General features: G+C 36.7%; 2 protein-coding genes across 3 annotated transcripts in view; both read left to right on the forward strand.

Moving 5' to 3' along the window:
* Positions 1 to 7,673: 7,673 nt before the first annotated feature.
* Positions 7,674 to 10,330, forward strand: LOC142342228 (protein FAM161B-like). Its single transcript, XM_075393486.1, has one exon. The coding sequence runs from the start codon at positions 7,902 to 7,904 to the stop codon at positions 9,762 to 9,764; it is 1,863 nt and encodes a 620-aa protein (XP_075249601.1). The 5' UTR covers positions 7,674 to 7,901; the 3' UTR covers positions 9,765 to 10,330.
* A 9,257-nt stretch (positions 10,331 to 19,587) lies between these two features.
* Positions 19,588 to 21,590, forward strand: part of LOC142342229 (uncharacterized) — a 41,054-nt gene continuing 39,051 nt past the window's right edge. Inside the window, exons 1-2 of one of the 2 annotated variants that reach the window (XM_075393488.1) lie at positions 19,588 to 20,082; positions 20,510 to 20,645. In XM_075393488.1, the coding sequence (XP_075249603.1) occupies positions 19,835 to 20,082; positions 20,510 to 20,645 (384 nt within the window). In that variant the 5' untranslated portion in view covers positions 19,588 to 19,834. The remainder of the gene's footprint in view (positions 20,083 to 20,509; positions 20,646 to 21,590) is intronic. The other variant, XM_075393487.1, reaches the window with a different exon arrangement.

Here is a 21,590-nt window from a genome sequence, read left to right on the forward strand (position 1 = left end):
AGCAACGTCTTGGCAAAGCAATAAGAGTAGAACCGCAAGTTCTAAAGTTTGGTTAAGTTTTGCCTTAAAAATCAATCGAGAGAATTGAGTTCAAGCGACGGGCATTAAATATGTTTTTGAAAGATACGCAGAAGCAAAGTTATATTGATGAAACATACAAAATGCAGAAAAACCAGAGTTTAAGCTGAAAATCGAAAATCCTTCAATTGTACCCATTCATATATGAAGGAAGATTTTTATAGGTTGGTGGACGACTAGTACTAGCAGGTTGCTTGGCTGAATTTGAATCTCAATCAATTTTGTCTTACAAAAAACGTCTTCCAAACTTAATTATACTTGAAATTCAACAACGATTGTTACGTGCAGGCGTAAATGCAAGATTTGTTCTGATGCCTTAGAAAATACGGATAATTCGAGTGAAAACTTTGACAAGGTCTAAAGATGGAAACTGAATCACATGTTTTTGGTTGAATGACCGTAAATTTTATAACCTCGTAGGCGACCTACTTTGAAAACGGATCAACTTTACGCCACCATTCAGCTACGTGGGCAAAGACTCTAACGGTTCAATGCCTTACAGATGTGACAAGATTGAAGCCTATGTTTATTTGGTAGTCTTTGTATACTTCGTTACAAAAGCCATTCATTAGGAAATCATTAAAGCTTTGGATACACAGGAATGCATGAAAACTACCAGACAATTTACTTTGCAACGAGGTTGCCCAGCTCACATAGTTTCTGACAACGGTACGAACTTCAGAGTATCCCCTAATGATTTCATATAACTCAAAAGGATGCTGAAAACAATTACGGAACTGATTGTTTACCTCAAGTTGTGCTAGACTTAGGCCCTATCTGGCCAACAATTTCAGCCAAAGCTTCACACTTTGTGGACTATGGAAAACAGGAGTCAACTCGATAAAGCTACATGTGTTCAAACAATCAGAACTACAGCTAACCTCTATTTGGATGGAGTATATACAATGCTATGCCAAGCCAAAACTAAACGTAGCTCGAAACCGCTCAAAGTTGTCTCAGATTATGCAAAAGATTGTCATTACGTAAACCCTGCTCGGCTATTAACTGCCTTTCATAATAATCAATTGCCTTAGGTTGTTCTGCCAGTCTCAGAAGCAAAAGATGGGGAAGATCCAAAAAAGCGCTTCCAATACTTGCAGAACCTCCTAGCAGAATTTATGAAGAAATGGGCAACTGAATACTTATCCCAGTTGCACATCAGACTAAAAATGCGGCAAAGAACCTGAAGCTGACAAACGGAGATTTAGTGTACATCAAAGATGACAACAGTCCTCCCTAATCATGGGGAGAATTGTGCATGAAACATATACAGGAAATAACAATTTGGTCAGAGCAGCCAAAATCAAAACAAGAAATTGCAGATTCTCACACAGACCATTATAAAAATTCTAAAAGCTACATATCAACACAAGCTTACCTCAATCCAGAAGCTCTGGAAAATTGTCTTGCAGAAAGGAGCTAACTCAATCCCGCCTGCCGTCCTTTCCACGAGCACACTTCTGGTAACTGTGTACACACTGATAGTTCAACTCTCCCAAGCCGCACTTCGCAAGGATTAAAATTGGTCCGAACATGATTTTTCTTGTGGTACATGATTGAATAGCGGTTCAGGCTATCAAAAACTGATATACGTTCCTAAGTAAAACATTTCACTTTTTTTGATGTCATACATCAACGAGGGCTGCAATGTATAAGCATATAACTACTCAACAGGGCATAATGATTTATTAACTAACCTTGATCTTTGTTTATTTGTGTAAACACACGTTTAATTTCCTCGCATAAATTTTCAGTCGCTTTTTTAGTTGGTAATTCCTGTTGATTCGAAAGCCATTCAATTCAATGTTTTATTCAATTCTGTAGTTATATAATAAACAGCTATCGCAAACGTATAGAAGGTTAGCGATCTAAGTTTCTCAAGAATGCGATTGTTTTATGTTGTTGTTCCGTCGATTTGCTGTTTATTTATCCCAAATTTTTATTGCTAGCGCTCTATTTATAAAAAAAAAATTTGAAAACTAATTAGCGAGGAAGCATTGCCTCCCTCTCTTGCTCACTATTTTGATTCATTAACCAGTTCATGATTTTCAAGCCAATGACGCGGCGAAAAAACGTAATTGTTGTCATTTGAACTAATTCTTTTTACTATTAGCGGCGCAGCGATAGCTGAGGCTAGTGATGGCCTTTTCTTGGATTTTAGAATTTAAAGACATACAATTGTTTTTGATATTGTCTTTTTTTAAGATCTGTTCACACGTTTTCAAATTTTGAAGTCAAAATTGAGTAGCCTTTCCACTTACACTAATATAAGAATTGGAGCAGAAAAACTAGTGGTTTTGCATCGTGACATTTCACTTTGATTTCTACTTTTTTTTTCAAATTTTTGGATCGGATTTTTTTCTAAATGTTTTTTTTTACAATCTATTGGTAGTTCATTCTAGGCCTTGTTTTTTGTTTGAACTAAGTTTCCAACTCTCGGTAGTGTTTTGTTGTTCGCATGAGGCATTTCGACATTATGTTTCTGTTTTTTTAATTCTTTTATCTGAATTTTTGTGAAATGGATTTTCCCAATTAACTCATAGTCCGTACTAGGTCTAAATTGAATTTTACGTCAGGACTTGTCCTGTTGTTTTCTTGTTTTGTCGTACAGATTTTTTTACCACGATTTGACGTAACAATCAATTCAAGTTTTCTTTTGCTTAATTCGTTCATGCAATTTCAATTGAATTGCGTGTGTGACGTGTTTTTCACTCTTAGTGGAGCGAGTTTGTTGTTTAATCGCGCGGACATGTTTTTGGTCAGAAATGACTTGCCTCACTCTAAAAAATGACCTATTCAATTTAATTTTTAATTCAATAGCATTTGAGGGCATTTCTTAGAAATAACATCATGTTAAACTAATTCCTAAAAAACTTAACATAGAAGGTTTTAAAAAAGGTTTTTGGTGTCTGATTCCTTTACTATCATTTTGAGACTGCTGGTCTACGAAGCTATTGCGGCTGTTTTCTGCCAATCATGCCTTGCTCATGGTGTTTTCCTATAAAGATAGGAAAGTTGTTTTTCCATCTTGACTGTTTGTGGTTGTAAAATTTATTGTCTTGCGTTTCTCTGTAAAAAAGAACACATGAGTTCCTGCAGAGCAATAAGTGCTGATACTATCCAGCTTCTTGCGTTTTTTTTGCTATTGAGCGTCTCTAAGGCTCAATGAAATGTTCCCCTAAGTCTAATACTCTCTTTTCTGTCGTCAATTGTTATCATGCAGAACTAATCATTTTCATTTTTTCAAAAAAGTCTTAGGTACTGCTGCTAATGGTAACAGAGCATCTCAATTCGAATCGAGAAAGGAAGACGCAGCGAGATAAATATTGCGTGCCGCATCATTACGCTTGGTTGGAAACTAAGGCCCTGGAGACAGTATTAAGCCATCAATGCAGTTTAAGAGGTCTGTTCAGGAAAAGAATAAGCAAGAACTTAGGCAAAAGTCAGAAGAAGGCCAGAGCCAAGGCACGGAGGGTGCAACAGACACAAGCTGAGAAGGAGCTCCTGAAAAATCGGAATTCATTGCCCTCTGTCCTTGAGCTTCTTTGAGGTATGTGCTTTTTACTGCCAAAGAGGTGGATCAAGTTTATTTTGAAAAAAATCAAATTGTTAAAAACTCTATCTTGATTACTTGGAAACCCTAAAAGATTTCACTGGCTGCAATTACCCAATTGAGTTTTTAAAAAAATGCGTTGTGCGTTGACAATGATATCATTCCAGATTTTTTGAGGTTTCGCGCTCCTGAAAATGAAGTCTTTTCTGAACAAGCGGTGCACAGTTCTGAATCGAAACTCCAAAAGACGATTTAAGCCGTGCGGAAAAAATTGTATTTTGTTCAAAATAGGTGAAATGGAAATCTTGATAAACTCTCAGAGAGACAATATAAACCACTGTGGATAGGCTCCCATACTAATGTTGTGATAAAAGATGACCGTGATTTTCAAAAGTTTGTGTTTGAGGTTCAATCGTTGGGACCTGAAAACCCTGCGAGAGAGAAGTTAAATGAGGTCCGCTTCCTCTCAAACGTTGACAAACTTGTTCGTGATTTACGCCAGAGTAAAACAGAGGGTTGCTAAGCTTTGTGAAATTGAGGGGTCGGCATAATTGTATGCCAAAAATGCACCCGAAGCCCCAATGGATAGAGAGGCAAGAAAGCATGATTATCTAAAAGCCAAGGATTTGTCGGCGGCACCATTTGACAAAAGCTGCGGTTTCTGTGTGATGAGGCTGTCATTGTAAAGGGAAAAACTTGATGATTTGATGAACTCGGATCAGTTGCTTTATGAGCTAGCAAAAGTACACAAAATAGATACAGCTCACCGACCTGTTCTTTTGATACCTGTAAGCAGTTAAGAAACCTTGAACAGATTTCTGTCACAGTTTGTCCAGAATCTACGGGCCGCAAGCATTCAAACCAACACAAGTTGCTAGAAAAGCCTTAAAAACACTATCTCTGTCTCTTGAAGACAACGAACAGATAGTATCTCTTGACGTAAAAATTTGTACACCAATATCCGGGTTGGAGAAACTATAGAACGTGCTCCTAGAGAACTCTATTCAAGCAACCTAGCACCACAGATCCCAAGGCCCGCAATGAAAATTTTTTTACGGCTAGCGGTGAAACATGTTCATTTAAAAGTAATGGAATTTGCTATGTACGATCCGATAGTCTAGCTATGGAGGCATCACTGGCTATAATACTAGCAAACGTGTGTATGAAATTGTTTGAGGTATCACCGCAAAAAACAGAGCTTAGTGAAAATACCTCTAGATCTGATCAATATGGGAACTGCAAAGACTGATTTCGGAGAGTGGTTTTCCCAGGAAACGATGTAGAATTTGAGTCCTGCTAAAACTGTTTACTCATTCCGAAAGATAACAAATGAGGAATACGAAATCATGCAGGATCTTGTTTTATTTTGTACGTTTTGCAGCAACCAACAGAGGGAGAGAGAGAGAGAGAGGCAGTTTGAGGGGATAAAATTGTTCAAAAGGTATCTGGATGAAGTTATCTGCATGGTTCGGATTTGACCTGGATGAGTACTTGAAATTTGAAAATTCATTACAAAAACTCTGCAATTTTGCCTAAAAAAATTGAACATGGAAGGGGATTTAGATTTTTTTGATATCAACGTTGATTTTATGTGAACAGCAAAATAATGTCAGCTGTCAATGGTATCAAAAACCAACTGACATAGGAATAATATTGAATTTTTGCAGCTGTGCACTATTTTAGCATACGAAAAATGTATTTCAAGGTTCGGTTCACAGGTTTTTAGTGCAACATCTAAATGGTTGGCCTTCGATCAGGCGTTTGTGAAGAACAAAAAATGCTGGACCAAAAATCAGTATCCAGATGAATGATCTCCAATAATAGTGAAAGATTTTAGAAGAGAAAATAATTAGCAGTAAAGATCAATTGAAAACAACACAAAAAGCATCAAAAAGCAAGACTAGACCTCATGATAAACACGATAAATCAACAATTTTATTGCAAACTTTACTCAAATTTTTGCAAGCAAATTGAAGAAACTATGCGACTTGCAAGTGGAGTTAGTAGCGCTAAAATTAATAAAATTAAGATCATGCCCCCACCCTAAAATCATCTTTTGATAGAGACCTGAAATCCCACTAGGTGTATGAGATAAAATGTAATCGATGTGGATCCTCTATGTTGGGCAGACAAGCCGGCATGTTACCACTAGGATATCAGAAGATCACAAGAAGGATTCACCGGTGGGTAAACATCTTAATTAAGGTAGTGGCTCAAAGAGAAACATGTAATGGAAAAGTCTGGATGCCTCTCGAACTGAAGAAGAACTCATGACTAAAGAAGCTAAATACATCAGTGAAATGAAGACGGGACTAAAAACGCAATAAGTGTGGGGCGCGGAAACTCCAACTAAAAATCATAACTTGACTTGGGAAAGATAAATAGGGCAAAAAACATTTTTTGCATGACAAAACCAAATTTACATAAGAGGGATACCTAGGGCTCGGGCAAATTCGGAATAACCCTAGAAATACAAACACATGGCCGAAAAATCCTGAATATGAATGTTTTTAAAGAAATTGATAACAGATTTAAATATGAGTTCTAAAAAGGCTAAATTTTTTAAAAATGTTAAGTTTTCGATTTAATTTTCTAAGATAGTTCCCGGAATTGTTCAAATTGTGAACTCAGACAAATGTAAATATATTCATTTTATCCTGTAACAATTTGTGAAACATTTTAAACCTGACGACGAACTTAAAAATTGAAAACATTTGTTTTAAAAATCAGAATTTATTTTGACGAATTGGTTTCTTCTACATCAACTGCTCTTATTTTTGCTATTGATATGATGCTATTTTTTAGCCTCTTTAGGCATTTCACGTGTTTTCTACTCAAGGCGCAGTTTTCACGTTCGATTTTATCTTACAATACTCAGTATTTGAAACCAATGGAGGTCAGGAAGTTTTAGTATTCAAGTAAATACCACAAGTATGACAAAAACTTCAGACTACATAACACGTAATACCAACGAACGAACCAGACAAGGCTCCAACTCCAGCTTCAACATTCCCAAAACCAGACTCAAAAGGACCGACGATAACTTCTGGACACGAAACGGAACACTGCACAACATTCTGAGTAAACATATCGACTTAACAAGGAAAGTCAGGAAGTTTAAGTATTCAAGTGAATACCACAAGTATGGCAAAAACTTCAGACTACATAACACGTAAAACCAACGAACGAACCAGACAAGGCTCCAACTCCAGCTTCAACATTCCCAAAACCAGACTCAAAAGGACCGACGATAACTTCTGGACACGAAACGGAACACTGCACAACATTCTGAGTAAACATATCGACTTAACAAGGAAAGTCAGGAAGTTTAAGTATTCAAGTGAATACCACAAGTATGGCAAAAACTTCAGACTACATAACACGTAAAACCAACGAACGAACCAGACAAGGCTCCAACTCCAGCTTCAACATCCAAAACCAGACTCAAAAGGACCGACGATAACTTCTGGACACGAAACGGAACACTGCACAACATTCTGAGTAAACATATGGACTTAACAAGGAAAGAAAACAGAAAAGCACGAATAACACAGCAATTTTGGAAATTCTTTGAAAAGTTCAACGAAGCCAATCTATGTACCTGGAGGATACTCTGCCAATGCACGAACTGTAACCAACATTCCAAACTTACTAATGACATAAAGGGTGAAAACCCATGGTATATCCCTAAAGACTTCGCTACTACTACTACTACTACTAATCTGAAAAGAATGAAAGTTTGTAACATTGGTTCCTCCTTTATGTTTAAAAAATTCAGTAAAAGCAAAGAAATCTGATCTCAGCATCAGCTTTTGGTCCCGCGAATTATCTACGCTTCTGACTTAGTTGTAAGCATAACGTCGTCCTTTTCATTATCTAAGAAGTTGTTTTCATTCGCATTTTTTTGTCTAACGTGATCTACTGTGGATAATTCAATTTTACTAAAATTTATGAGGCGGGCTTGTAGAAACACTTCTTTATTACTTCAAATTAGGAAATCTCCGTTAGTTAATTTTTTTCAAGAGCTGTTTTTTTCATTAAGTTTTAATACTGAAGTCTACAAAGCCATCACAGCTATATTAGAACAATCTCCGAGCTATTTTCTTCAAAAACTTTGCCCTGTTGACACGCGGGCGATTTTTGTTGAACCAAATCTGGGTTGGAGCAGTTGCTGTAATCCGCACAGCACACAGCGATTAGGCTTGTTGTCAAAAGTCACCACGTAATTGATTTAATACGGTTTTCTATTGAGTAAACTTTTCAGCTTAAAATGACGGAATCCGGGCAGGTAGTTTCTAGCGATGAGGAGTTTTATCAAAAGTTGATGGCCTTGAGGGAAGAACAAAAAGCAACCTTAAAACAACTGGAGTCCTTGTATGCTTCCAAAATTGAGCTCCAAGATAGCGGAGAGGTCGAAGTGACAGGAAGTGCAGAGAATTTAGAGGATTTAGCTGCTCGAAACATGCAGTTATCAAATTCGCGTTTAGCGCAATATGAGCGTGAATACCAAGATCTATCCCTCGAAGACTTTAGAAATGAAACCGTTGAACCTGAGAACCACAACGACGCGCAGGAAAGGGTAGACGTGACTGCAGAAGGAACGTGGGATGGTGTTTCTATAACTGACTATATGAGGCAATTAGATTTGGAACATGAACGTAATTTAGAAAACATTGACCGTGCACTCACAAAGCATAAAGTAGAATCAGACTCTAGAGCCAAGAAGACAGTTGATAATTGGAAACCGCATGTTACAGTTCCGAAGCCGTTTAGCATGACGATAAGAGAATACGAGCAACCAAAAAAGAAGTCCCGATCACAGCAAATATTTGAATTGGAACAGGAACAAAGGCGATTATCCGAAATGAAAGAGTTGTCAAGAAGATTCCGGGCAAATCCTGTACCAGGAAATACTTATTTACCATTATATCAAGCCATGCAAGAGCGAGATAAGGAGGTAAGGGATAGTACGAGAGAAATGCGAAAAAGTGAACTAAAGAGCATGGAAAAGCCATTCAAATTCTCGGAAAGAGAAAAGGATTATGCGAGAATATCCAAGCTTTCCAAAAGCATTGATACCATGATTGCCGAGGACAATGATCGACCAGTTCAGTTTAAAGCCAAACCGGTTCCCAAGAAACTGCTTGAAAAGCCAGGTGTGCAGGAAAAGTTACAAGAAGAAGAAATGTATCGACAGATCCGATGTAAGCTTCGGTCTCAAGCCCTGCTGAAACAAAGTAAAGCGCCAGTATCGTCCCCCGGCACGTACAAGTCACATTCCAATAGAGACAAGCAACAGACTAATGATACCCAGAAAACAATTCCGAAAAGATCGAAAAGTGCCTTGAGTCATTCAGTACCTGACTTTGATGCCCAGTATAAAAAGTTTCTCGACGACGTGTCGAAAACGAGAACGATGAAGGAATCAACTGTGTGCAAGCCTTTCACTATGCGCACTGAACAGAAGCATTTATCCAAAGTTGACAAATGTGTGAAAGCTGATTTGGACACACGTACAAGAACAACATCGACTGGAATCAATTTCAGGCCACCAGTATCTGGAGCTCCAGCGCGAAAACCCCGGGTTTACAAAAGTGACACTATTCCTCCAAAAATTACGCGATCATTTGAACTGATGGCGACTAAAACTAGAGAGCGGCTCAACGACTCTGCAAGAGATTCGAAGATGTCCGAAAGTGAAGAAAAGAAAAGGAGAGCAAAAGAGCAAGCGCTCAGAAAGCACATTATTAGTAAAGCCGCTGCGAATGACCATCGATTGCTATTAGAGGAAGCTAGGGCTCGAAAGTTGCAAGAGTTTAGAGAACAGCAACGAGAGCTAGAAATGGAATACCAACAAAAGCTAGCAGATATGTCCAATCGTCTAGAAAACCGGCAGCTGTTATTTGAACGCCAGTCTGAAATTAACGCAAAGAAGGAAGCAGAAAAGCGGTACATAGAAACACTCAAGAAGGCAGGAATTGATGACGATTTGTTAACCAGCATTAACTCAGCGGCAGCTTCAGCTTACGACCTGAAGCTTGAAGATCTGAACGATAGTTTTGTGGAAGAGAGTCTTGACGACTCATATGGAAGTGATTTTGATAGTTCAGAGAAACTTGCAGCTGAACACTAGTGAAGCCCACGCGGCAGTTTTATAAGAATTCAGTCAACTGTATTTCTTCCGGATCTAGTTTAGTAGATGGTCCTAAATTTAAACGCAGTCCAAGTATTTTCAGCATATGTTTATTTTATAACCAATTCATTGCATGGCATTTGCTTCTTACGGAAATGTAATGCCTTCGTCGTTATTTTTTTTTAACTTAAAAAAAACTCGTAAGTTGGTATCTTTTTGCATCTTCGGTTCGCAAGAAAAATATTATTCTTGTACTTGCAAATCAGTGCGGGGCCAAGACAGAAATATTGTTGAAAATTTAGCAGCTTCAAGTTGCGGCTGGTGTTTTCTCGTTTGAGCTCAGAGAGGAGGGATTGCTGCGGAGATCGAAATTAGTTACTGAGGTTATTGACTAATTCTGCAGTTGTAAGCTGGTTCCAGACTAGTATTGTAGCTGACTGGAGTGAAATGTTAGTCAAGGCTGGATTGTGCAGTCGGCCTTAGTCATCTGGTATCACCAGGAGTTGTTTTCAAAAGTGGCCTCCCAAAACACATCACCAGCGAAAGTTAATCAAGCGTCGTTTTTCATTCCGTTGTTTAAAAATTAATACTCGTTAGTATAGCTTCGAATAATGTAGTCTGGTATTCTGTGCGTATTGCGCAGGATAGCAGATCACTCCTCTTATAGGGTCTGGTAATTGCTGGCCTTTTAATTTGCTGTATAATAAATACATCAGAAATGGTTGCTCCCCTAATCATTAGGAATTTAAAATAGAATAATTTTAAAGAGAATACGCTTTTGAAACGGTAACCAGTGTAGCTGTCTGATATTAACCTGAAGTCCGTTAAGCTGGGGAAAGCCTAAAAATTAAACGAGACGAGTTCTTAATAAGCTGTGATTTTTGTACCTGATATAAAGGAGTTCTATAATAAAGTGAATTACAGAAATTTACTCGTGAGATTTCAAGTATTATATTTAGTTCAATTAACGAACCGCTCTTCACTAAATCCCTGATCGGAATATTTTTTGCGTGAAAGTTAGTATTATTTCGAGCAAACTGAAATAACTTGTATCGAAAAAGACAGGTTCTTATAAGTAAACGACTATTGCGAATTTCTTAAGATGAAATTGAACGCATAATGTGTCGAATACATGCCGAAGACAATAGATAACCTATCAGTTAATCAACTATAATTTGGTTCGCCAGTGGAATTCCTAACAGGTTCCGTATTTTATTACGAGTCTACGAAGCTGATGTTGAACGAGCTATACTATGGGCATGGGTGCGAAGTTTAGCTTCTGGCTCAACGGTCAAACCTTTTGTATATTTCTAAGCCTTATAAGTCCTATAAAGTTGTTTAAGGATTTTATTAAGTAAATTTGACTAACTACGCTAGTTATACATTTTATATAAATTTTAAACAAGTTTAACACAGATAATTTGGCACAAGCTTGGTTGTTTAAGCAAAAGAAACTCAAGATTGAAATATAATACTGAAGTTAAAATCAGGGTAGAAAAGGTTAGGAAAAACTTCGCTAACTTAAGAACTATAGTCAGTAACATATATATTTTTTGGAAAGTCGTGATTTTTGGGAATAATTTTAGCTATTCGTCAATTGAAATAGTTAAGAAGGTCCGTAGATTTTTGTTAGAATTATTTCTACACTTTTTCAACAACCAGTTCTTAGTTTTTAAATCGTTGTACATTTTGCCGCTCTATATCTTTTTTTTCCTGATGGCGTAATTTCATTCAATTTCTTTTGTTGCATCGATTTTATTCACTGCCTTTTGTAGCTGACTGGAGTGAAATGTTAGTCAAGGCTGGATTGTGCAGTCGGCCTTAGTCATCTGGTATCACCAGGAGTTGTTTTCAAAAGTGGCCTCCCAAAACACATCACCAGCGAAAGTTAATCAAGCGTCGTTTTTCATTCCGTTGTTTAAAAATTAATACTCGTTAGTATAGCTTCGAATAATGTAGTCTGGTATTCTGTGCGTATTACGCAGGATAGCAGATCACTCCTCTTATAGGGTCTGGTAATTGCTGGCCTTTTAATTTGCTGTATAATAAATACATCAGAAATGGTTGCTCCCCTAATCATTAGGAATTTAAAATAGAATAATTTTAAAGAGAATACGCTTTTGAAACGGTAACCAGTGTAGCTGTCTGATATTAACCTGAAGTCCGTTAAGCTGGGGAAAGCCTAAAAATTAAACGAGACGAGTTCTTAATAAGCTGTGATTTTTGTACCTGATATAAAGGAGTTCTATAATAAAGTGAATTACAGAAATTTACTCGTGAGATTTCAAGTATTATATTTAGTTCAATTAACGAACCGCTCTTCACTAAATCCCTGATCGGAATATTTTTTGCGTGAAAGTTAGTATTATTTCGAGCAAACTGAAATAACTTGTATCGAAAAAGACAGGTTCTTATAAGTAAACGACTATTGCGAATTTCTTAAGATGAAATTGAACGCATAATGTGTCGAATACATGCCGAAGACAATAGATAACCTATCAGTTAATCAACTATAATTTGGTTCGCCAGTGGAATTCCTAACAGGTTCCGTATTTTATTACGAGTCTACGAAGCTGATGTTGAACGAGCTATACTATGGGCATGGGTGCGAAGTTTAGCTTCTGGCTCAACGGTCAAACCTTTTGTATATTTCTAAGCCTTATAAGTCCTATAAAGTTGTTTAAGGATTTTATTATGTAAATTTGACTAACTACGCTAGTTATACATTTTATATAAATTTTAAACAAGTTTAACACAGATAATTTGGCACAAGCTTGGTTGTTTAAGCAAAAGAAACTCAAGATTGAAATATAATACTGAAGTTAAAATCAGGGTAGAAAAGGTTAGGAAAAACTTCGCTAACTTAAGAACTATAGTCAGTAACATATATATTTTTTGGAAAGTCGTGATTTTAGGGAATAATTTTAGCTATTCGTCAATTGAAATAGTTAAGAAGGTCCGTAGATTTTTGTTAGAATTATTTCTACACTTTTTCAACAACCAGTTCTTAGTTTTTCAATCGTTGTACATTTTGCCGCTCTATATCTTTTTTTTCCTGATGGCGTAATTTCATTCAATTTCTTTTGTTGCATCGATTTTATTCACTGCCTTTTAAATAGCAAAAATTACAACGTAAAATTTCGACTTTTTATATCAGTACATCGCGGCCGTGTCCTTAATGACATTTAAATGATAATACTGCATCATAGTACTGCATCACAAAAAAATAATTAGGGTTAAAATAACACGTTTTTACAGTTACAAGTAGGGTCGAAGTGAATATATAAAGAGTTTCTCAAGATGCTCTCCTCAGGGCTCATGAGCGTAGTTCTCCTAGGATACTTTCCTTTCGTCCTTAGAGTTCGTAATGTTTGCAGCGCTCCTTCAGAAAGCTTTTCAGTCTGCTTTTCAATACCGTGATTTGTTGCCCGGTAGGTTTTAATTTTTGGGTTATGACTTTAGTTTGTACAAAGTGGCATGGTTATGAAGTTTTTTGTTCCTCGATTTTGTTTGTTTGTAGATTTAATCGGGCAACGTTTGAGGTTTTGGGAATATGATTTCTACTGGTTGCAAGGATGTTTTGGTTTGTAACTGTGGTGGCTGTTGTGGTTCGTCTTGTATTTCTTAGAGTGGTGACAACAGATATCAATCGATGATATCGATAGGGATTTCCGAGGGTGTTTGATCATCCAGAAGGTCTTCAAATGCGTGTAAAGGTGCTCTGTCATCTATGTCTATTGTCTAAAACCTTTATCTAAATGATTTGTTTTACAATGGAGGTGGGAGAATCCTCATTGTTAGATTGCTTTTCCCATTTTTTTCCTATCTAATTCATTGTAGTTCGCTTTGAATAGTCGGATAGATATTGATTGTATATTCTTTTAAATTGTGGTGTATACAAGATGCTCAGAATTGTCTTTTTATCAGTCAGACGAAATACAGAAGTTACTATCGATTGAAAAAGTTTATTAAACGTAGCTGATGGTAGAACTTCACAGAAACTCACGGAGGCGCGTGTAATTCATTGTATTTATAATGTTCGACCGATGCAAACTTTAATATCAATTACAAATTGTATGATTGAAAATATGGTGAATGTGATTCCATACTGCTCTTAATAGTAGTGCACATGGCCGACGGCTTCGAACGAGGTTTTTTGTGTTCCTTGTTGTTACTTGGCTGTTGTTTAGCAGTGGATAATGTTTGTCTGCTAACCGGATCAATAAAACATGTCTCCTCTCATAACAAAAATTTACCATATGCTAAGGAGACTGGAATTGTGACAATAATAGAACCAGACTACTTTGCTATTTATCTCTAAAAAATTATGTTTTTAGTTAACAGAAAACTAGCCAGCTTTGGGCTTTGTCCCAAATATGCAAGTTGTGTGTTCTTTAGTGAACGCTCTAGTTCACAAACATGTATAGTATTAATCTCTGAAATTTTTTAACATTCGGTGATTAGTGTAGTGATAGGAAGTCAAGTTTAATAACTGGATGTGCTTTGTGCTCTACATGTTCCTGAAATTTTAAGTGTACCTATCGAATTCTTTGGAAATATAGTAATTTTGCGCACAGTAGGTAGGGGGTAGAGTGCCTCGCCTGTATTCATAATAAAACCGCCTGTAAATTCAACGTATTGTATCGTATGGTGAGGACTAAGCTATATTATTGCTATTGCATTATGATTGAGGTTTATTGTAGATCTAGAGGAGAGCGCGTTGCTCTTTCTGTGGTTCTTTAGAAAAATACTTATCTCCGATTTTAATCATGTTGCTTTCAATTTTTCTTCAAGGCGACCAGGCAATTAAGCTTGACAGCCAATAAACGTACTTTCGCAACCACTTGATATAGTACAAGGCAATCGGAAATACCAGTTATTTACTGATCTTCTCCACAGGTTTTACATTTGAGGTTGTCCTGCATATGAATTCAAAGTCTTTACAAGTTATTCAGCCTGTTGTAAGAGATTTTATTTTTTCTTATGAATAGAATTGTTCTGAGTAATAAAAACAATGGAAAATACTATACGCGTTTTATTTCATTTTATTTTGCTTATGAACAGCTAGATTTAGAATTAGAGGCCGATGAAAATTTACCTTTCTGCGCACATGTATCTACTGCGATTGTCCTCTCTGAAGAGTTTTTTTCGCTGCGCATTGCACAGGAAAATTTCGTAAATATTCATAACTGAAAAGTATTGAATATGATTTTATGTCCTGCTGCAGTGCAGCGCTTGAATTTTTGTTTGGGGAGGATGTTATATTTTCTTCGTCAATTCTAAAATACCAATTTTTTTCCAAAGGCATAGGGACATTTTGAAATTTTTGTTAATTCCGTCTCGAGCTCAAGTTAACAGCACCTAACACTGAGTGACATGAAGCTGCAATGGGTTTTGTGTATGATCTGATAGAATACTAAGAGAGCAAAGGCTGTTCACGAACTGTTAGCGCTGGCTGCTATCTTGGGTTATTGGCTCATTTTTAGAGGCTTAATTCTGAAACCAGAGTTTAGAAAACTCATTGAAGTCGCTAGAGCTGGTTTACGATTTTCTGTAATTTAAAGTCTTTAGTAGGTTGAATATTTTAATTTTTATAGTTCTGTGGTAATGTTTTGTAAAACTTTGTAGAAAGAGTTTATTCATGTCTTTTGTCTGCGTAAAATTGATTCCGATGGAATTTAATTTCCGTAGTGTTAAGTTTTGAAACATATTATTTTAACACATACATATCTAAAAGTCTAATAATTTAATTACGCTGGAGAGGTGGGAAACTCATCATTGTTATATTGATTTCCTCTCAGTGTCCCTAGCTAATTTCTTGTAATTCGCTTTCAGTATTGGGATCGTTTTTAATAGGAAAGTCTTTATTTGTTGGAGTTTGTACAAGATACTCAAAATAGTCTTTTCTGTGATTCAGATTGCAATATAGAAGTTACTATAGATTACAAGAGTATATTAAAAGTAGCTGGTTGTTAACTTCACAGAAAGTCTCTGAGGCGCCGGTATTTTTTATTTTTGTTTTATTCGATCGATGCAATATATAATATCAATTACAAGGACGAATAAAAGTAAAGCATATGTGATTCCAGATTCCATTAAATAGTAGTGTACATGGCCGAAAGCTGTAATATACCGGTTATATACCGGTGTAATATACCGAAAGCTGTAATATACCGGTATTTATATAATTATCTAATTTGACCAAATTAGAGTCTAAATTTATTGTTTTTGTGTTATCATAAGTACTATGACTACTAGATTGGCTCTTATTGTTTAATTTCACTTATCTCACGTTCAAGTTCTTGCGCTGCGTCTTTCGTTTGAGAGTTAAAAATTAAATCACTCCAAATTGCAATCATGTCTTCCTTTACATGGAAGAAAACTTTTTTCTTTGTTTTCAAGATGAAGTGGCGCTAGCATCAGCTAGTGACACTTAATCTTATTGTTGTTACTTAGCTCCTGTTTGGTAGTATTAAATATTTGTCTGCCAACTGCATCGATAAAGCGAATCTTATTATATAAAACAAGTATCTGGTCATAGCAATTACCTATGACTTGTAAAGGAGAGTAAAATTTTGGACAATTATAGTGCCAGGCTATGTTTTCATTGGTCTCTAAAAGTTCATTTGTTAACTTCGTCCTGCGCACAATTTGAAGGAACAGTCAGTTGTTTTTAATTACTTGGAAAAAATTGTCAGTGGTAATGGGCCTATCAGAATGCTTCAAACGATTAAAAATGAATAAATGCTAACTGAAAGTGAAACTGAAACTTAATAGTAGTAGAAGGCTTGTGGAATTCATTCACGGGTAGTCCACGCCCCTTTTCGTCAATTAGAGGAGCTTTGTGTGGATGTTACAGTTCGTACATAAGCAGCAAACTCTCCAGGTACAGGGGTCGTTCTCCATAAATCGTTTCCTAAGGAATTGTGTAGATATTGGTTATCTTTTCTTTTTGATTTGCTCCTTAGATCTGTTGTTCTACAAAAAATGTATAAGATTGCTGTTCTTATCCAAAATTTTTTATCGCTCTTACATAGTCTGGTTTTTGCAACAATAACTTCCTGTGTGCCTTGTCTTGTTGTTTGATTTGTGTTGTACTTAATAAACTGATTTATATTTATGTTTTCGCCGTCGGCGATAAGGGCCTAGAGTGTATTGTCGCGAGAAAAAAATATTGTTGCAAGAAAAATTTTAATGTCCTGTTTTCGGATCGGCTGAAAATGTTCTGACAGAAAACGTCAAAATTTTTTGGTACACTCTATACCCTTATCGCCGCATGATATCGTGAACCGAGCATGTCTAGCCAGTGGATACGGGTTCCCAAGTCCATAATTCCCCAAAATTAGAACTCTCAAAGAAAACAGTCTGTTCGGATTTCATTTTAAGTTTCCAGCAATTAATCCTCCCGTCTTTATTAATTTCTTTTCATCTATAGATTATCTCCATAGATTATAGAGTACTCATTATCATTGTTTAAAAACAAAATATACTGCTTTGTGTTAACTTAAAAACGTCAAATTTACTTTTTATATGCATTAAATGGAGGATGAGATTCGACAGATCAGATTCGTTAGAACTTCTTTCTTGAAAGAGGTTGTTTAAAAAGTATTCGTAATGATAACTTAGTACATAGTTTTACCCCGTAATTGGCTGGGTTACTCGACTGCATCTTTTTGGTTCTTTAGATACTAAAATACGTGCTTATTTGAACTGTATTCAATTATACAATTATTGATCACGTCACTTTTGTTGTTTGTGAAATATTTTCAGGATTATACAAGTATTTATTTATAACAACTAATGCAATTTTGCGGCAAACACTTTTAGCGCCAAATGTATATCAAAGAAATATCGATGTCTATAACAAGCAAAAAATCTTCCGTGTAAAACCCCTGTTTTCCTACACTAGACAACTTAAACATGGCTTCAAAACCTTTAATTAACAGCAAAAATTACGGGAAAATGTTGATTTAAAGGATTACTTGCTATGACATTCTCAGATTAATTAAACTTATATGCAAAAGAACATTTTGAAGCTTCTTGAAATGGATTTTTAAAACGTAAATGTTCACACCTTAAGACGAGATTGATCCCACTGGATTCTTTGCAATTCAATTGTTGTTCGTTCGGGTGTTGTTGGTCGGCGTGCAGGTTGATTTTTGAGTTTAGTTACTCTTAAGAATAGATACCGTCAAGGTTACGACAGGGAGCCACTCAGTTGGCGCTTCAGTTTCTGTTTTTCCCTGAAACAGTTGATTCAGGGTTGTCATCAATTTTGGGTCAAGACCCGCTGCTCCTTAAGTAACAGCAATATATTGTGACGGTGCTCTTGTATGTTTTTAAGAAGGAGAATTTCGGTTGATAGTGGAGGATGAAAACTGTTGGTTTGAGGTAAAGTGATAAACGTTCTGCACAAGTGTTTTATATTCAATCTGTATCATCGCTGAATTTGGCCTGGTGCTTTCTTTCCACAACCGTTTCAGTCGCGATGGGCGGAATTCAAATTGGTCAATATCCTGACTGTGATAAGTTCCGCTAAGACTGTCATAGTAACGCTTTGAATAGTTGAATAACAATTCAACTTAGATAACAAACATTGAGCTGAAGAAATGCAGCGAAAATAAATAGTTGTTCGTTTTACTGATTGTTTGTTGCTGTATATAATGTAATTATGTATAAAGCTAATTAATTCACGATTCATTACCAGAGTGTTTTCAAGCTGTCGAGAGTTACTGAGGTAGTTTATTTTTCAATACTGCTGTTCGTTGTTCCAATCGCCTTCGCCTCTCTTTTGTTAGAGGTTAGAAATTAATACCAGTCTGGCTTAGTCGTTCAACCATTTTTGGCCGATGGAGATGTTTTGTAGACGGAAAGTGATATCATCTGAAAGCCCCTGAATAGCGGAATAGGTCGTTAAAGAGATATTTCCAGTTTTTCGATTTCTCAAAGAAATGTTTAAAGTTTTTTTTTACATTGTGCAAATGCACGTTAACGATTCTCCTGGTTTCTTTATAAACACAATGAGTTTGTTTTAATTATTTTTTTTTTGTTAAATCTGACCCTTTCTACTCAATTGAACGGTTACCTGAAACTCCTACATCGTGCTTTCATAGAATAAATTCAAAAAGTTCCACTGCGACCTGCTAAAATTTATAGAACCAGGTATTAAATCAGACTTCGCTACCAAGTCAGGCCAGTGGTCAGAAGTCGATCAAAAGAATTGCAATGATACCTTTTAGTACAAATTAAGTAGAGGTGCGCTATCATCGACTTTAGTTGAAACTCTCGGATCGTTACCATAGGTACCTCCGCTTTTAGCGAACTCTGCTTGCATAGTATTATGAGTTTTTATATGGTATGACGGGATGCACTGAACTAACGGATAAGATGAAAACTACAAAGCTTTATATAGGATATTTTAAAGTTCTAATGTATTGATTGGATTTGCAGGAGCCCAGTACAGTGCCTATATTGTATCCTGAGTTCGGGCTCGGATCTTTTCCGTTTGTGTGCCCCCCCCCCCCCCCCACTATGTTATGCACCCCCTGTTACAGAGCACATGTCAGACATTCATTGCATAGTAAATCATTATGTAGAAATTGGCACGTACGTCGGGGGCGCGAATAATATGCACCTTGTAAGCTGAAAATATATCCCGTTATTACTCCCCTCCCCACCATAGTACCTGCAGTTCCCCCGTTATCGTAACCATGAGAAGTGCTATAATGAGAAAGAGACTTTGAAATTTCAAAATATTTCAGTACATGCTCACGACTTTAAGAAGTCAGGCCATGACTTTACAACATTAAAAAAAGTTTTAGCACGTGTGTTTGAAAGAATGTATCTCTATCATTATAGGAGAAATCTAAAAGAAAGAGAGCCGCTCTGATTAAATTGCAAACTTGAAATTCAACACTTTATTGAGCAAAGAGAAAAGTTCAGTTTAGAAACATTCTAATTGCACTTCGAATTGTACTTGAATTTTATCCGATACATTTTGAGAGCTTGAAACAGCTTGCCGTATCATTCCAGATATTTTTGGCTGTTTGCTATCCCAATAACAAAACAATATGGACAGACGAAGTGACTTTGGTGGTCGGCGAAATGACGTCTATTCGCGTGAGTCCCCCCGAAGTGGGAGTGGAGGGTACGGAGGAGACAGAGATCGAGGAGAGAGGCGACCATCCAGGAGGGATGACCCCGATGAGCAGAGGAGAAAGATGTTCTGTGGAGGGTTGAGTGTGGATACATCAAAGAGCACAGTCGAAACATACTTCAACAGATTCGGTCCTCTTCAGGAAGTCATTATGGTCACGGAGTAAGCAACTTAAACTTATTTTTCTCCAAATTACGGGTCTTCGCGTTCCTGCTTACCAAGAGGTGATGTGCTGAACTTTCATTGGTCATCGAGAATTTGGGTCTTTCCCATTATAGCCCCCATAAAATTATAGCCCCCCCCCCCCCCTATTATGGTATATTTACCATGATTGGGGGGGGGGGGGGGGGGGGGGTTATAGATTATCTGACGACTAAGCTTGGGGGGGGGGGAGCTTTAATGGGAAAGACCCGAGAATTTTCCCAGTCCCTAGGTACTAAATGTCTACATTGCAAGCTACGGTTATAAGTACGTTGGCACATGGTTCAATTCTATTTTGTGCCGAAAAGGCTTCTCAGCAGTGTAATAATAACTGTTTATAAAATTTAAGTGATCTAACTCTTTACATGAGAAATGTAAATTGTTTCAGCAGCCGATCATTGAAGCCACGTGGCTTCTGCTTCATAATATTCCAAGACGAGTCTTCCCTTGACCTTGTGCTCAGTGAGAGAACACACACGATAGATGGTCGAAATGTGGAATGCACACGAGCTGTCGGTCGAGAGGTTAGCCAAAACTCTTCTTCTGATCATAATCATTTGTTACGCTCATTTTTTAGATCTGTTAGGACAAGAAATGGCATTTGAAAGGAAACCCTCAATCATGATTAATACTTCAGACAGACCGCTATCGTGTATTCTGTATCTGTTCTTATGACTATGACAGTTTAGAACTGATATTTTAACCGTTGTAAGCGTAGTATATGTTGCATGACTCCAATGAAATCTGTGAGAAAATCTGGCATTAATCGAAAAGCACGGATTTAACCTCGAAGTGACTTCAGCTGAGTCAAGTAACCTTGTTTGAAAAACGAACTCGCAATTTTTAAATCTCGCACTGTATATAAGAAAATCTGGCATTGCAATCTGGCACTGCAGTGATCTGACATTTTGAAATAGCACATGTGTGTTTCAATCAAAACCACGCTTTATAATCGAGCGAAGACATATGGGGTAATTAATATCAATCAGTTTTGATATTCTATTACATAACATGCTGCTATATGACAACAAGGAGGCTCGGTAATGTGCGTACGCACATAAGGTTCGACCCCGCTCATCCGCATTCTTGACTTAATTGGCCACCAAATGATGAAGAGATAGGAACGTTGTTGATAATATGACAATAAATATCAAACAACAAACATTATTTACGACCAAAACTCGATTTCTATAATCAATAAAATCATAACAGAATCAAACTCGCTTCAGATAAAATCTAAACGAAACAATTTAACCTATACATCATTAGAAAAAAGACGGAACCTGTTCTCAATGCGACTGGTTAATAGGTCGACAAAAAGAGCAAAGAGGTGCGAACTTCAAAAATACGTTTCTATTTTTGAAAAGAATTAATTTCACTGGAATCCCTAAAATGTTCATTTATATCTCCATAGGAAGCAATTCAGACATGTCATTATCCAATTTAATTGCGCAAAATTTCAAAGCCAA

Source organism: Convolutriloba macropyga, chromosome 7, assembly GCF_964194025.1.
Source record: "Convolutriloba macropyga chromosome 7, txConMacr16.3, whole genome shotgun sequence".
Taxonomy (NCBI): Eukaryota; Metazoa; Xenacoelomorpha; order Acoela; family Convolutidae; genus Convolutriloba; species Convolutriloba macropyga.

Excerpts from the sequence above, each read along its gene's own strand:
- LOC142342228 (XM_075393486.1), top strand. The coding sequence starts at position 7,902 with ATGACGGAATCCGGGCAGGTAGTTTCTAGCGATGAGGAGTTTTATCAA.